The sequence below is a fragment of the Cetorhinus maximus genome, chromosome 11 (assembly GCF_964194155.1).
Source record: "Cetorhinus maximus chromosome 11, sCetMax3.hap1.1, whole genome shotgun sequence".
NCBI lineage: Eukaryota > Metazoa > Chordata > Chondrichthyes > Lamniformes > Cetorhinidae > Cetorhinus > Cetorhinus maximus.
Genome location: NC_135889.1, coordinates 120,930,390 through 120,947,609, shown reverse-complemented (window position 1 = coordinate 120,947,609; position 17,220 = coordinate 120,930,390). Strand labels below are relative to the sequence as shown.

Here is a 17,220-nt window from a genome sequence, read left to right as displayed (position 1 = left end):
GTCAAGCGAGGTTACCCCTTTAACCGTGCTCTGGTCTGGCCAAGCGAGGTTACCCCTTTAACCGTCCTCTGGTCTGGCCAAGCGAGGTTACCCCTTTAACCGTGCTCTGGTCTGGCCAAGCGAGGTTACCCCTTTAACCGTGCTCTGGTCTGGCCAAGCGAGGTTACCCCTTTAACCGTCCTCTGGTCTGGCCAAGCGAGGTTACCCCTTTAACCGTGCTCTGGTCTGGCCAAGCGAGCTACACAGTTGTCAAAAAAAAAACTGATGCCAGCGTCTCAAGAAGGCGGCAACTAAGGTTGGGCAATAAACACAGGCCTTGCCATAAACCCCAAGGATGATTTTTTTTTTTTAAATGCTCATGGCTTTGGAGGAGACGTCAGTATCGAGGTGAATGTAGATTGGGCAACTCTCCCTCCTCAACTGTCTCTCCGTTCCTGCTACCTTCCCCTGCGGGGTTTAGGCTGCGTTTCCACGGTTACCTCCCTCCCCCCCATTTCATTTTCCTTTGCCTGTCAGACGTCACAGTTCACGTTGATTGTTCATCAACCGGGAATACAACAGTTGTTGTTGCGTCGGTGAGTGTAACAGCCAGAAAGGCAGAGAGAGCAAGCGTGTGAAACAATTCTACCCACTGTCGGGGGAGACGGCGACAGAGGGGAAACGTCACTGGGCTAGTAATGCAGAGGCCCAGGCTGATGCTGTATGGACGTGGGTTCAGATCCCACCATTTAAATTCGATTAATAAATCTGGAATATAAAGCTAATATCAGTAATGGTCACCTTGAAACTAACGTCCTTACCTGGTCTGGCCTACATGTGACTCCAGACCCACAGCAGATGTGGTTGACTCTGAAATGGCCTTCGCAAGCCACCCAGTTCAAGGGCAATTAGGGAATGGGCATCAAATGCTGACCTTGCCAGTGATGCCCACATCCTGTGAAAGAACAAAGGGAAAAGTTCACTGTGAACGGATTCAGAAAAAACCCCAAACCTCAACAGCATTTTGCCTTTTTGTTGTCTTCTGTACAACCCTCTCCACAGCTGACCCTTTACTTTCCCGGTGTACTGTGTGTATCCCACAGCAATGTTGACCCTTTACTTTCCCGGTGTACTGAGTGTATCACAGCAATGTTTCTGTTGGGTTCGTTGAGACTCTGTAAAAACCTGTCCTCAGTTTGGTGTCAGCCATGGCTCAGTGAGCAGCCCTCTCGTCCCTGAGTCACAAAGAGAGAAAGAAATATTCCTCACAGCATTTAAGAAGTATTTAGATGAGTATTTGAAATGCTGTAGCGTACAGGGCTATGGGCCGAGTGCTGGAAAATGGGATTAGAGTAGATAGGTGCTTGATGGCCAGCATGGACATGATGGGCCGAAGGGCCTGTTTCTGTGCTGTATAACTCTATGATCCTATGTGCAGGATATCGAGGTCGGTGAGCGGGGGGGCGCTGGGCCCACTCGGCAACACGTAAAACGATCCAGGATGACATCGGGCGGGTGGAACTCCCTACATCACCCCGCCTCGTTTCAATTTTCAGGTCGGTGGGGTCTCAGCTGAATCAGCTGTGTACCCGCCGACCTGTCAATGGCCCATTGAGGCCGTCTAAAAAGTACTTAACGTAATTAGTGGACCTGCCCGTCCAATCTTAATGTTGGCGGGCAGGCCGGGAGCCCTGGCGGGCATTAGAAAAAGCCTGAAACCTCATCCACGGGCGGGATGGGGTTTCATGTAGGTTTTTAAATATTTAATAAAAGTTTAATTAAAGGTGATGGACACGTTCCAACTCATGTGACGGTGACACACGAGGGGACATGTCAGGGAAATTTTACTTTTCTACATTTACCATTTTTAAATTTGGCACCGATCTCCCTGAGGCAGCGCGTAGCCTCAGGGAGAGGAGTGCGCCCTATCACTGATTTTTTTTTTAAACTCCACACTTTTATTTTAAATTTAAAGCCCGGCAGAGTTAAATCCTTTGACAGCTTTGACAGTTCCAATGAGTTTGTGCACCTCTTACACACATTAATCACCATCCCAAAGGGCACGTGAGATCTCCTAAAGGGGTACCTTAACTCTCCAAAAGGGTACCCTGGCTATTCAAATGAATCCACAAGGTTCAGCTCCTGCTCCTGCTCCTCCCCAGGTCTAATCGCCCACTTCGGGTTTCATACACCGACCTCACCAAAAATCACGCACGAGCAGAGGTAGCTGCTGATTTATATGGGCAGTTGTCTCCGTGAACAACGGATATGCAATCTAGAACCTTCCTCCCCTCATGAAAATAGCAGAGACCAGGTCGGGGGCAGGACTTCCAGATTTGAGAGACAAAAATTCAGACCAATGCTTCAGATGCCCCAGAATGAGACGTAGCTTTAGAGTCAGGGTGTTGAGCTCCCGGACCCATTTCTCCGTCTGCGCTGGTCCCAAGTTAATGGGGGCAGCAGTGCCTACTGACATAAGCCTGAGGGCTGTCATTATAGGATTTATGTCGCATGACTAAATTTTACAACCTAACATTATCTCAGTGGGGTGCCAGTAGAGATGTTTGTTTTCAGAAGAACAGAAGGGGGCTGTAGTCTTTGTCTGTGTTTGTCCATTCTCCACCCCCACTCCTCCCCCACTAACTTGGGATCAGTGCAGACTGGGAAGTGGATCTGGGAGCTCAACAGCCTGACTCTAAATCTACTTCTCATTCTGGAGCATCTGAAGCATTAGCGAGCTCTACTTCTTTGTCCCTCACAGGTAGGAATTTTAGTGTTACATTGAGGAATGAGAACAAAAAAGAACAAAATATTTCTGTAGATTGGCCATGAAAGGACATGGGACTGTAACTATAGTGACTGGGCAGGAGGGGAACAGAGGAGGGAATGCAAGAGATCAGGGATTAATTTTATCCATGGAATGGGAGGAAGACACTCTGACACTCAGCACAGGAAAACTGAATATCCATATATGTTGACTAATTGAGCCCGTATTTTGAACTTAACTTTAAAAGCCTAGACACAGGTTGAAATGTGTCCTATTGGACAGAGCGTGGAGTTCAGCATAACCTCCTAAACCAGTGTGTAACAAGCAGAGAGTAATGCACATCATGCTGTCAGAGCCAAGACGATGAGTTTATATTTCAGTATTTTATTTTGATGTCAATTTTGTATTTCTGTCCATGAAACAACTCTTGGAGGGAGGCCAATATGAATATTAAGCAACATGTTATGATTAACTTAGTGTATCTACGTAACATACTGTGTAGGTCAACAACAGGAGTAAACCCTTTCCTATTGACTCCCAATGTACAGGATCCCAATGGACCAAACCCCTTCCCATTCACTCCCATTGTATAGAATCCCAATGGATCGAAACCCCTTCCCATTCACTCCCATTGTATAGAATCCCAATGTATCTAAACCCCTTCCCATTCACTCCCATTGTATAGAATCCCAATGGATCTAAACCCCTTCCCATTCACTCCCAATGTATAGAATCCCAATGGATCTAAACCCCTTCCCATTCACTCCCAATGTATAGAATCCCAATGGATCTAAACCCCTTCCCATTCACTCCCATTGTATAGAATCCCAATGTATCTAAACCCCTTCCCATTCACTCCCATTGTATAGAATCCCAATGGATCTAAACCCCTTCCCATTCACTCCCATTGTATAGAATCCCAATGGATCTAAACCCCTTCCCATTCACTTCCATTTGATGAAATCTCAGACAAAATCTTTCCCATTTACTTCTGTGTTTGCCATCCCTATGTGTCAGATTCCAATTGTCAGCAATCCCGATGGACCAAACTCATTCAACTCCTTTTTTGTGCAATACTGAAGGTCAGAACTCCTTTCCATTCAATCCCAGTTCCACCATTCCAAATGAACCAAATCCCCTGTCATTCAATCCCACTGGGGAAAATCCCAGCGGAACAAAACCTTCCCTATTCACTTCTGTTGTATCCAATCTGAAGGAACCAACTCTTTCCAGATAAGCACAGGGAACGAAGGTGAACCAAAGCAGCGACACAAACTCCGGCTCTTGATCGTCTAGTTATCAGTGCTCACTTTGGAATATGAATCATTTTTGTGGATCATTTTTATAGAGCGAATCATTAGGTGATGATTAAACAGCTGTCCGAGAGGGACCTGTAAATTGCTTGTCTCTTCCGCAAGCCTTCGTCTCAGCGCCATTCACGCCTGGGAGACAGGACGGTGTGAATTACTCTCCATCTTCATTTTATCCTCTGCAGTTTTCATCTTTCTCTCATTTTTTTCACAGAGGAATGCATTCCACTCGCTGCCAAAACCAGCAAGGCACAGCAACACCTTCCGTTTCCTGCTGTTGACCTTTATCGCTGTAGCCTGCATCGCTGGCATCCTCATCGCGGGAGCGGTCATCTTCTGCCTGAGACAGAATGCCAAGCAGCGTCAGAAGGAGAAACTGGCCGGACTGGGCCCTGAGGGAGGAACTGACACCTCATTCGAATATCAGGTATGGACATCCCTCCAATATTGGGTAAACGCGTCCCTCCAATATCAGGTACATCACCCTTCAATATCAGGCACAGTGCCCTCCAATATCAGATACATCACCCTTCAATATCAGGCACAGTGCCCTCCAATATCAGATACATCACCCTTCAATATCAGGCACAGTGCCCTCCAATATCAGATACATCACCCTTCAATATCAGGCACAGTGCCCTCCAATATCAGGTACAGCACCCTCGAACATCGAGTACAAATGCCCCTCCAATATTGGGTACGTGTCCCTCCAATATCGGGTACACACACCCTTCCAATATCAAGTACTTCTCCCTCCAATATCGGGTACAAGTGGTCCCTCCATTATCAGGTACACACGCCCCTCCATTATTGTGGTACACGTGTCCCTCCAATATCAGGTACACCACCCTCCAAATCAGATACACACATCCCTCCACTATTGGGCACACCACAGTCCAATATTGCGTAAAGTACCCTCCAATGTCGGATGCACGTATCCCTCCATTATCAGGTACACGCGCCCCTCCAATATTGGGTAAAGCACCCTCCAATATTAGGGACGCATCCCTCCAATATCAGGTATACACATCCCCCCAATATCGGATACATGCATCCCTCCAATGTCAGGTATACCACTGTCCAATATCGGGTACACCGCCCTCCAATATTGGGTACACTATCCTCCAATGTCGGGTAGGGGGCACTGGTTGTAATGTGGGATGAGTCTGATGGCTAGGAGCTGATTTCGTTAAGCGCCCATACAAAGCCTACAACTCAGAATAAAGTTAGGTGGAGTCACTAGTAATTATTTATTTTGAGTAATGTCTAACTTGCATCAGAAATCCCACACTGGTGGGTAGCTCCCATCTGCACAATCACATTCCCTCTTGCTGTGTGCCAGTCCCACAAGACTTTGCCACCAGAGATTCCTGTATCCGTGTTTAGAATGGAATCGGTGAATGTAAACGTAATGGATAATCACTGGATGGTTTTGTGCCCAGTCAGTCACCATCTTGAACTAAACTTGAGACAAGTTTGACAAGCAGCCCTCAATTTCCTTGCCGGGGATGGTACTGAGACACACAGAGCAGGAGGACAATTGGGAAGTCAGGAGTGTGGGGTTAAAAACGATCTGTCTCGGGTGGCAGGAATCAGTTAAAGTTGGCTCGGCCCAATCCTGATCAGTAACTCCTGTTGGAAAATGTAAGAGCTTGGATATTGGGTGAGGGGAGGAGTGAGTTGCAATTATCTCCACCACTAACAAACGACCTCTTGACACAACAATACCTCGCCTATATATAGCACCTTTGACGCACTAAAACGTCCACAGGGGTGATTCTCAAACACAGTTTGACAAGGAGCCACATAGGGAGGCATTAAGACAGAGGAGCAAAAGCTTGGTTTTAAGGAGTGTCTTAAAGGAGGGAGAGAGAGAAGGAGATGGAGAGGTTTAGGGAGGGAATTCCAGAGCTTAAGGCCCAGGCAGCTGAAGGCACGGCCGCCAATGGTGGAGCGATTAAAATCGGGGATGCTCAAGAGGCCGGAATTGGAGGAGCGCAGAGATGTCGGGGATTTGAGGGGCTGGAGGAGTTTATAGAGATAGGGAGGGTCTGAGGCCACGCCTGAGGTAATGAAGGCTGACAGATGACCGAGCGAGTGAAGAGTGAAGGGACAACTCCTTGAAGCTGTAGCCCAACAGTTTCAGAGAAGAGAAGAAGGAAGAGAGAGTAAACTCGCAAATATAGAACTGGAAATGATTGAAAAGGAAAAATTTGCTGGGCTGTGGGGAAAGAGCAGCTGAGGTGTGGGTGTGGGGTGTGGGGGTGGGATCGGTCTAATTGGATAGCTCTTTCAAGGAGCTAGCACAGACACGATGGGCCGAGTTGTCTCCTTCTACGATTCTAATTTTAAGATTCTATAAAGGTCTCGGTGAGGTTGATGGTAAAGGGAATAGACACAAACCAGCCTCTTACGATTAAACAAATGGAAACAACTTGGTTCTTGTTCCTCGTGACAGGAGTTATGCCGACAGCACATGGCAGCCAAATCGTCCTACACCCGCACGGAGACAGTGGACACGTCCCGGGTCAGCAGCGTGTCGTCTCAGTTCAGCGACGCTCCGCAGGCAAGTCCTAGCTCCCACAGCAGCACCCCCTCCTGGTGTGAGGAACCCGTCCAGTCCAACATGGACATCTCTACCGGCCACATGATCCTGGTAAGCGACTTGGAAGGAAGAGTAGCCCTTGCAATGAGTGTTGGGCTTGGCCGTAGCAGAGAGTGGGGAGGGAGTGAGGGGGCTGAGGGAATGATGAGAAGGTGAGGTGGCTGAGGGAGCGATGAGGAGGTGAGGGGGCTGAGGGAGCGATGAGGAGGTGAGGGGGCTAAGGGAGTGATGAGGAGGTGAGGGGGCTGAGGGAGCGATGAGGAGGTGAGGGGGCTGAGGGAGCGATGAGGAGGTGAGGGGAATGAGGGGGGCTGAGGGAGCGATGAGGAGGTGAGGGGGGCTGAGGGAGCGATGTGGACATGAGGGGAGCGGGGGCAGGCGGGGGTGAGATGACAAAAGTGAGGGTAGCAGAGGAGGGGAGCAGGAGTGAGGGTAGGGTGGGGTTTTGTGCAGGTGGGGAGGAAGAATAGAAGGGAGGGTTGGAGGGGGATTGAGGGGAGGGTGGGAGAATGGGTGAGGTTGGAGGAGTGAAGGATTGGGAGTGAGGGAAGGGGAGGAGAGGAGGGGGGCCTAACCATTGTTTTCTAAAGGATTAGCATTACCTCTATTCCTCAATTAATAAAGCCAAGGAATCCTGTAATCTTTTTTAACGGCCTCTTCAACTTGTCCCACCAGCTTTAAAGATTTATATACATATATGCCCCGGTCTGATAGAGTCATTACAGCACAGAAGGAGACCATTAGCCTGACTGAGTCCATGCCGATTCTCTGTAGAGCAAACTGGTCAGTCCCGCTCTACCCACATTATCCTGCCAGTTTATTGCCCTCAATTACCCATCCAATTTCCTTTCAAAATCATTGATGGTTTCCACTTCCCCCACCCTCATGGGCAGTGAATTCCAGGTCATTAACACTCACTGCGTAAAGAAGTTCTTCCTCACATTGCCCCTGCATATCTTGCCCAAAATCTTCAATCTGTGTCCCCCCCTAGTCCTTGTGTCTTGGGCCCTCTTCTCATGAACCCACTTTAAAGTTGTACCATTTAGGTTGCATTGTCCCTACTCACTTTTCCTTGACATCTTTAAAGAACGCTCAGCTATGAGCACCCTCCCACCGTCCCCTCCCCCCGCCCCCTCCCCCCGCCCCGTGCCCCCTCCCCCTCCACTCCCCAGCCTTCCTTCGTGACACACGTCTGAAGGTTTGACATCTTTGCTTGTTTTGCAGGCTTACATGGAAGACCACCTGAAGATCAAGGACCGTTTGCATAAGGAGTGGGAGGCTCTGTGTGCCTACCAGGCTGAACCTAACTCCTGCTCCATTGGACAGAGCGAGGTTAACATCAAAAAGAGCCGAAATCCCGACTTTGTCCCTTGTATGTGTGAGAGATTGTGCGTGCTTTTTAGATACATGGGGAAAGAGCTGGGGCGGGGAGGGGGTTTAGGGGTCATTGGAATCCTCTTTCAAACAGTCTTGTCAGGCACATTGGAAGGGAGACGGAGGCCTCGTGGTAATGTCATGGGACTAATTTTCCAGAGACCCCAGCATTTGATCTGGGGGACACGGGTTCAGATCCCACCACAATAGCTGGTGGAATTTAAATTCAATGAATAAAATCTGGAATATAAAGCCAGCCTCAGTAACGGTGACCATGAAACTTTCAATTGTCGTAAAAACCCATCTGGGTCACTAATTCCCCTTTAGGGAAGGAAATCTGCTGCCCTTACCTGGTCTGGCCTACATGTGACTCCAGACCCACAGCATTGTGGTTGACTCTTAAAACTGCCCCCTGAAATGACCCAGCGAGGGCAATTAGGGATGGGAAACAAATGCTGGCCTTGCCAGTGAGGCCCACATGAAAGAATAAAGAAAAAAAATGGGCAGAATGGACTCTTGTGATAAATCATTCTGTGATTCCATATAGTAACCTGCTCACTGGACCCTCCCAGCCACCATGTCCCAATGGAGCTAGAGAGAGTCACAGACTGATAGACAATATTGACCGAGTTCGGTTGGTGGTTGCTTTACTGGTTAAACTGAAATAATGTTACTCACCTAACCCAGGGCCCCCATCTTGTCAGACAGTTGTTTGAGAAGAGTGGGTGAGTCCTATCCGTTGTCCTGGCCGATACCGATCCACAAACAGCAATGTGATAGTGACCAGATGGTAACCTGATTGTTAAGCGATGTTGTAGAGAGATAAATATTGGCCCAGGGTTCCTGTGGGAACACTCTGCTTTTTACGTGTGCCTAAGGGGCCAGGGGAGACCTCGGCTCAATGTCACGTTCAAAAGATGGCACCTCAGGCAGTGTGGCACTCCTTCAGTACTGGCACTGGGTGGTGTCAGCCTACATTTTGGAGAGGGACTTGAACCCATAACCTTCAACTAACTCTGGGGGTGGGGGTTGGGGGGCGACGATGTGACTGGGAACTGCTACACTGCAGGAATTTTCCAAAAGCTAGATGCTGTCTATCCAAACAGTCTGGGAAATGCTTGTGGATTTGGACGATGGAATAATTCGGAGGATTTGTTTTTTGTACTGGTTCTAAGGAACACTCAGTACCAGGACTGATTGAACAGCGCAATGCCATCATTACGCAGAGTATCATGAGGTAACCCAGCCCTGTTCTAATGAGTGGCATTTGTCTGAACTGCATCACACCCTCTATTATCTGTCACATTTGAAATACATTCCTAGCCAGTTCCTTGTGCTCTTGCAGGCGCAGTTGGTTGGGGGAGGGAAGAGTTTGATAATCTACCCATCGTACAGCACAGAAGGAGGCCATTCGGCTCATCGTCCCTGTGCTGGCTCTTAGAAAGAACGGTCCAATTCCCACTCCTTACTTTTCTCTCATAGCCCTGCAATTTTTTACTTTTCAAATCTATATCCAATTACCTTTTGAAAATTGTTGCTGAATCTGTTTCCACCACCCTTTCGGGCAACGTGTTCCAGACCGCAACAGCTCACTCTGTTAAGAATTAAAAAAAATTCTCCTAATCTTTTTTTCTCGTTCTTTTGCCAGTGACCTTCAACCTGCCAGTGGAAACAGTTTCTCCTTGCTCACTCTGTCAAACCCCTTCATGACTTTGAACGCCTCTCTTAAGTCTCCTCTTAAACCTTCTCTGCTCTAAGGAGAGCAGCTCCCAGCTTCTCCAGTCTCTGAGGAGAATAATCTGTCAGAAAGTTAGAATGTAAAACATACACACGTACATGTGAACATACGAATGAAAAGCAGGAGTAGGCCATTCGGCCCCTCAGTCCAACTCCGCCATTCGATAAGATTGCGACTGATCTGATTATGGTCTCAATGCCACTTTCTTTCCTACCCCCTATACCCTTTGACTCCCTTATCAATCAAGAATCTATCCAACTCAGCCTTAAAAATATTCAACGACCCACAGACTAATGACCCCCCCCCCCTGCCAAGAGGAAAAAAATTCTCCTAATCTCCATCTTAAATCAGGGGCCCCTTATTTTTAAACTGTGTCCCATAGTTGTTGTCTCTCCCACAAGAGGAAACACCCTCTCAGCATCCACCCTGCCCAGTCTCCTCAGGGGACAGGATTTTCCTGTCACGCCCACCGCGAGACCAGAAATTCCTGCCCAGAGTCAACAGGCCTCTTGCTAGTCCGTCAAATTTCCTGTCCCACTCGCGAAGATTCCCCATGGGATCTAGTCTGTTTCAATAGGAAGGGTAGTTGAGAGTTATTTTGTTCAAGCCAAGAAAAAAAAAGACCCACTCATTTGGGGATGTAGGGCATGTTCATTATTTTGTAATTATATAAAAAAAAGACTTGAATTCATGTAGCACCTTTCATGATAGCGGGTTGTTCCCAAAGAGCTTGACAGCCAACTAAGTACACTTGAAGTGTAGTCACTGTTGTCATGGAGGAAACACAGCAGCCAATTTGCACACAGCCACCTCCCACAAACATCAACATGATAATGACCAGAAAATCTGTTTTAGTGATGTTGAAGGAGAAATATTGACCAGAACATTGGGGATAACTCCCCGTTCTTCTTTGAAATAGTGCTACAGAGTCTTTCACATCTACTTGAGAGGGCAGATGGGGCCTTGGTGTATCTCCTCCAGAAGACAGGTCTGGTTGAAAGGATTTCTCCTCAATCGCTCTTCTGGTCTTTTACCAATTCCTAAAGTCTTGCTCTCTGCCGATGGAAACAGTTTCTCCCTATTAACTCTATCGAAACCTTTCGTATCAAATTGCCCTTTCACCTTCTCTGCTCTAGAACAATCCCAACTTCTCCAATCTCCCCACGTAACTGAAGTCCCTTGCCCCTGGGAACATTCTAGTAAAACCCCTCTGCACCCTCTCCAAGGTCCTGACATCCTTCCCAAAGTACGGCAACCAGAATTGAACACAATACACCAGCCGGGACCTAACCAGCGATGTATATAGGTCTAACATAACTTCTTGGATTGTGTAACGCTTATGCCTCTGTTTATGAAGCCAAGGACCCTGTGTGCTTTTTAACAGCCTGATCAGCTTGTTCTGCCACCTTCAGAGATTGGTGTGTGTTCACCTCCAGCTCTCTCTGTTCCTGCTTCTCTTTAAATTTGTACCATTTAGTTAATTTGACGAAGGTTAAATTTGCTCATCCCGCGACTATGCAGTCCCTGATGCACTAATTTAGATCTTTCACCACTCCGCACTGTAAATTATAGCACTTGAAAGCAAATCACAGGAACATTTAGTAACATAATTATCGTTGGCATGGAGACAGGGCTAGGTTTATGCGTGATCCTGTTCCAGTCCAGCTCCTTTTCTCCATGTGGGTGGGAGCCCGATCACAAACCCTAGAGCAGTTCTTTCATGTAATGATCTACATTGACTCCAAAAAAAAAAGTCTTTTTGGAGGCTGGATCATTGAATATATTCAAGCCCGAGTTAGACAGATTTTTGGTTGACGAGGGAGCCGAGGGTTATGGGGGACGGACAGGAAAGTGGAGCTGAGACCACAGCCAGATCAGCCATGACCTTACTGAGTGGCGGAGGTAGGCTCAAAGGGCCTATTCCTGCTCCTAAAGTCCTACGTTCCTATTTTCTAGTCATTAGTTCGGCCTCAGCTGGAGTATTGTGTCCAACTCTGGGCACCAGGCTTTAGGAAAAACATTGAGGCCTTGGAGAGGGTGCAGAGGAGATTAACTAGAATGGTAAACGGGTAAAGAGGGAACTTAGTTATATTGAGAGACTGCAGAAGCTGGGATTATTCTCCTTCGAGCACAGAAGGTTAACAGGAAGTTTGTTAGTGGTGTTTTGAGTTTTGCCAGCACGGACTGGTTGCGTACAGTCTGTACCATGCCTTTGCGAACACTTGCCATTCTCCAGTCCTCTGACACCACCCCTCAGTCTAAGGAAGACTGAAAGATTATGGCCAGTGCCTCCACAATTTCCACTCTTACTTCCCTCAGTATCCTTGGGATGCGTCTCATCCGGTCCTAGTGCCTTGTCCACTTTAAGTACAGACAGCCTATCCAATACCTCCTCCTTATCAGTTTTAAACGCTTCTAGGGACTAAATTTCCTCCCCTCTCACCATGGCCTGGGTAACATCTTCTCCTTTGGTAAAGACAGATGTAAAATATTCATTTAATACCTCAGCTATTCCCGCTGCCCCCAATGTGTAAATCCTCTTTTTGGTCCCTAATTGGCCCGACTCCTCCTTTTCCCACTCTTTTTTACTATTTATATGCTTATAGAAGACATTTTAGTGTGGTCTTCGTAAATGTGAAGGAATCCTTCACCATGCCTCTGGAAAACTTGCAAAAAACCGGTTGTAACAATTCACCCAACCATTGGTCAATTGATGCTGTGCAGAACCGGCCATAGATAAGAAAGGGCGTAAAGGGACATCACTTTTGTGTGTCTTGGGCAGCCCATACATACGTGGCCGTAGCGAGCCGTGAGGACAAACCCTGTCATGTAAAGCACACGGCAGCTCATCGGTCTTACACGGATCCAGCAAGCGTTTTTTTTGGCTTACTTTCAAGCAAGGCTATCTGGTCATGTTGAACAGCTGGTCCAATGGAGACGAATTTGGACCTGTCATTAAGAATGGCGTGAGTTTTGTTGATATAGTCTCGCTTGCTAATGATGACTATTCCCGGCCCTTTGTCAGGTTGATGTGTGTGTCTGGGTTGGTCTTAAGGCCTCGCAACGCTGTAAGGCATTCTCGTTGTATGTGAAAGTCAGTCAGGTCATTCAGAGTCCCGCAATGTGTGTGCGCCAGATCAGCTAGGCGTGCTTTCAAGGATTCAGTGTCTTCAGTAGACGCTGGCTTGTGGCAGGATAGTTGAGAGTAGAGGAGTTTGAACTCAGCAAATACTTCTTCACGTCTGATTTGGGATGAAGGCACACCAGAATTGAAACCATGTGCAAGAATAAATTCCTCGCTTTGTCACCCTCAACTGGTGCATTCTCCATGACAACGCCTCTACCAATCAGAGTCCACATGCCAACCAATCCGCACTCTCTTCTCATACAGTACATGTTTCCCCCGACATTGGTATTTTCTTGCGAATTGTCCTGATGAGTGCAAGACAAAAAGCTTCGACAAAAATGTCTCTTTTTTCAGCAATACTTAAAGTTCTGTACCACCAAACAGCAATTTCAGAACTACGTTGTCTTCCATGCTCATGGGAAAAGTTGAAATCAACAAAGGCGGTTGCAAGGAATGGATTGAAAAAGTGTGGAATTTGAGACCAGGAGTGTTACACAAAAACAATTGCTCATCAGGGATATGTTCACATCCCACGTTGTTGACAATGTAGTCAGTGATGTGAGATCAACCAACACCGACATGGCAGTTTATTCCCGGCGGTCTTACAAGTGACGTTCAGCCCTTGGATGTGTATGTCAATAAACCTCTCGAGAACAATATCCGAAAGATGTGGAACAATTGGACGTTGGAAGATGAGAAAAGATTCACTAAAGACATAAATATCTGAGCACCCTCACAAGCAACATTGTGTTCATGGGTCATAGACATGTGGAATGAAGTTGATCCCAATATTGTCAAAAATTCTCAAATGAGGAATATCGAATGCATTCAATGGTACAGAGGGCAATTACTGGTGGAGTGAAGATGCCAAAGTTACGAAGGTACCGACAGTGGTGCTGATGATGGTAATGAAGATGAGGAAGATCCATATGATGATGATATGCAACCAGGATGTTGGGACGAACTAAGATAAAAGCAAAAAACTGCGGATGCTGGAAATCCAAAACAAAGACAAAAATACCTGGAACAACTCAGCAGGTCTGACAGCATCTGCGGAGAGGAGCACAGTTAACGTTTCGAGTCCGAATGACTCTTCAACAGAACTAAGGAAAAATAGAAAAGAGGTGAAATATAAGCTGGTTTAAGGGGGGGGGGGGGGTGGGACAAGTAGAGCTGGATAGAGGGCCAGTGATAGGTGGAGATAACCAAAAGATAATATCACCAGCTTCAATACCTCTTTGTTCTTTTGTTTATGACATCTTTTGGTTATCTCCACCTATCACTGGCCCTATATCCAGCTCTACCTGTCTCACCCCCCCCTTAAACCAGCTTATATTTCACCTCTTTTCTATTTTTCCTTAGTTCTGTTGAAGAGTCATACGGACTTGAAACGTTAACTGTGTTCCTCTCCGCAGATGCTGTCAGACCTGCTGAGTTTTTCCAGGTATTTTTGTTTTTGTGTTGGGTCGAACTGTTTGGTGATTCAGATAGTGATCAGAGTGATTTTGGAGGATTTCCATGTGAAGTATTGTAGTTAATTTGTTATGGTATATATAGTGTGGTTGACTCTGAACTTCCCTGAAATGGCCTAGCACAGCCACTCAGTTCAAGGGCAATTAGGGATGGGCAACAAATGCTGACCTTGCCAGCGATGCTCACACCCTGTGAATGAATAAAGAATACTCATATGGTGTTGGATGAAATATGTGTAATCTTATAGAATAAATAAATGTTAGAGAATTAATACGAGTTCTTCAATGTTGTTGGTTATAAATTTATTCCATTCTGACAATTTTTTTGGGCCTATATCAAGCACACATGTCATACCCTTAAAAACATTACCCATGTAAAAGTCAACCCGTTGAAATTTGGCCTTAAAAAAATCGATCTCAAAAATTGATCTTTTATATGACTATTTCCAGTATACATTTCTTATGTATATATGATTGTATATATATATTATATTCTATATATGCAGCTTAACGATTTTTATGGTTGCGTCTTTGCTGGCCCATCTCAAAGAGTTTCAGCCCATGGAAAGAAGATACGAATGTAGGGTTTTAATCCTAAGGGTATGTTGTGTTATATAGGTGTGTACACGGCAGTACAGGCACAGTCCTAAATGTAGGGTGTTCAGGCTGCTTACAGGAGTGACTAGCACTGCTATACTCAAGAGAATATCTAAGGCAAGACCCTAAACCTGTAACAGTCATGCTCAGGATTTGGAAAGCCCACCACATTGCAACGTGCTGTTACTGTGTGGAGCAACAGATTGTGAAGAGAGAAGCGCTGTTTTTTCATGATTTACTTTTCCTCTTTTGTGATATCGGGAGTTTTAACCATTTGTCTACAGAGAGGATCAACTATGATTTATATTCTTGTCTCAAGTGAGTAGTGCTCTCGCCTCAAAGGTTCAAGACCCACTCCACAATGTTTAGGCTGATGCTGCAGTGCAGTCCTGAGGGAGTGCTGCATTGTCAGATGTTCCACCTTTCCGGCGAGATGTTAAACTGAGGCCTTGTCTACCCTTTCACATGGATGTGAAAGATCTCTTGGCAATACCCTGAATTCTCCCCAGTGGCCTCGCCAATATTTATCCCTTAACCGACTTCTCAAACCTGTTTATCTGGTCATTATCCACAGCTTTTTGCTGTTCATTAAATTGTTGCTGCATTTCCTACAACAGGGACCACGGTTCCAAAACGCTCATTGGCTGTTAGACCCTTTGGAAAGTCCCGCGGTCGTGAAAGATGCAATAGAAAGTATTTATTTTTATTCTGTTTAAGCTCAAGTAAGTTCTGAAAAGTTTAAAACCTACCCTTACCGTCACGTTCTGAGGCTGGGGGAACAAAGTGGGGATCAGTTTGTGAATACGTTCTCCTGGGACACGCAGGACAACCACTGAAGATTATTCTGAATGATGTGAAGTCACTAAACCCTTGCTGCCATTGTGCTGGGGAAATAATATTCATTTTGAATCAAGCAGGAGCGATTTGATCGAGGGTGTTAGTGTTTTCAAAAGAATCGATAGGGGAGATAGATAAGCACTTCCTCTGCTCGTGAGGGAGCCTAGGACAAGGGAGCATGACATTAAAATCAAAATCAGGGCCTGTGAGGAAGAAAGCACTTCTTCACACAAAGAGTGGAAGAAATGTGGCACTGTCTTCCAGCAGTAGATGTTAGCTCAATTAACAGTTTTAATTCTGAGATCGTACGGAGCCAAGGTAGATAAATTGAGTTACGATGCAGATCAGTCATGATCTCACTCAACTGTGGAACAGGCTCAAGGAGCTGAATGGCCTCCTCCTGCTCTCTGTGAGCTAGTCACTGAGGAACCCACATCTGGGAACACGGGGAGGGCACTAGTGGAGTCCATTGATGGAGCAGCCCGCGATCGAGGACAGAATTGGGAGCAAAACAACAATGCTTCCCATCGTGGGATATGTGGGGGCCAGTGGGGGGTGGGAGGGGTGGGGGGGAAAACAAGGATGAGTTTGAAATGGGCACCAAACAAGTTTGTGCTAATTTTCATCTCTGTTCTCTAGATGACCATAACCGCATGATTCTGAAAGCAGAGCTCAATCCATCCAGGACAGATTTCATCAACGCCAGCCCAATCGTAAGTCAGCGCAATGTTCGTTTAAATGATTAGGAAACCTGGGTGTAGGGTCAGAGGCCTTCACACTTTGACCTACAGCAAGGCTGTTAAACAAAGAGAGAAAGCGAGGTTGGACTAAGCTCAGACAAGGCAAAGCTTGAGTTTAAAAACATCTGTGAATTGTGAGAGGAATGTACGAGTTGCCAACCCTCCAGGATCGTCCTGGAGTCTCCAAGAATCATGGAATTATAAAACGGTTACAGCACAGAAGGAGGCCATTCGGCCCCAGCTGGCTCTCCACGAGAGCGACTCAGTGAGCCCCACTCCCCCGGCCTTTTCACCATAACCCTGAAATTATTTCTCTTCAGATCATTATCCAGTTTCCTTTTGGAAGCCAAGATTGAATCTGCTTCCACCACACTCTCAGGCAGTGCATTCCAGATCCTAACCACTCACTGCTTGGAAAAAATCTCGTGTTCTGTTGCCAATCACCTTAAACCTGGTTCTGGATTCTTCCACCAATGGGAACAGTTTCTCCCTATCTACTCTGCCCAGGTCCCTGATGATTTTGAACACCTTTGTGAAATCTCCTCTTAATGTTCTCTTCACCAAGGAGATCAGTCCCAGCTTCTCCAATCCATCCATCCACATTGGCTGAAGATCCTCATCCCTAGAACCATTCTCGTGAATCTTTTCTGCACCCTCTCACCAATGCCTTCATA

At 46.5% G+C, this 17,220-nt stretch overlaps 1 protein-coding gene across 1 annotated transcript in view; it reads left to right on the top strand.

The window, feature by feature from the left end:
* Positions 1 to 17,220, top strand: part of LOC144686226 (receptor-type tyrosine-protein phosphatase-like N) — a 357,540-nt gene that overhangs the window by 322,087 nt on the left and 18,233 nt on the right. The window contains exons 11-14 of the mRNA XM_078551316.1: positions 4,271 to 4,483; positions 6,515 to 6,712; positions 7,886 to 8,033; positions 16,446 to 16,519. Coding sequence (XP_078407442.1) covers positions 4,271 to 4,483; positions 6,515 to 6,712; positions 7,886 to 8,033; positions 16,446 to 16,519 — 633 coding nt within the window. The remainder of the gene's footprint in view (positions 1 to 4,270; positions 4,484 to 6,514; positions 6,713 to 7,885; positions 8,034 to 16,445; positions 16,520 to 17,220) is intronic.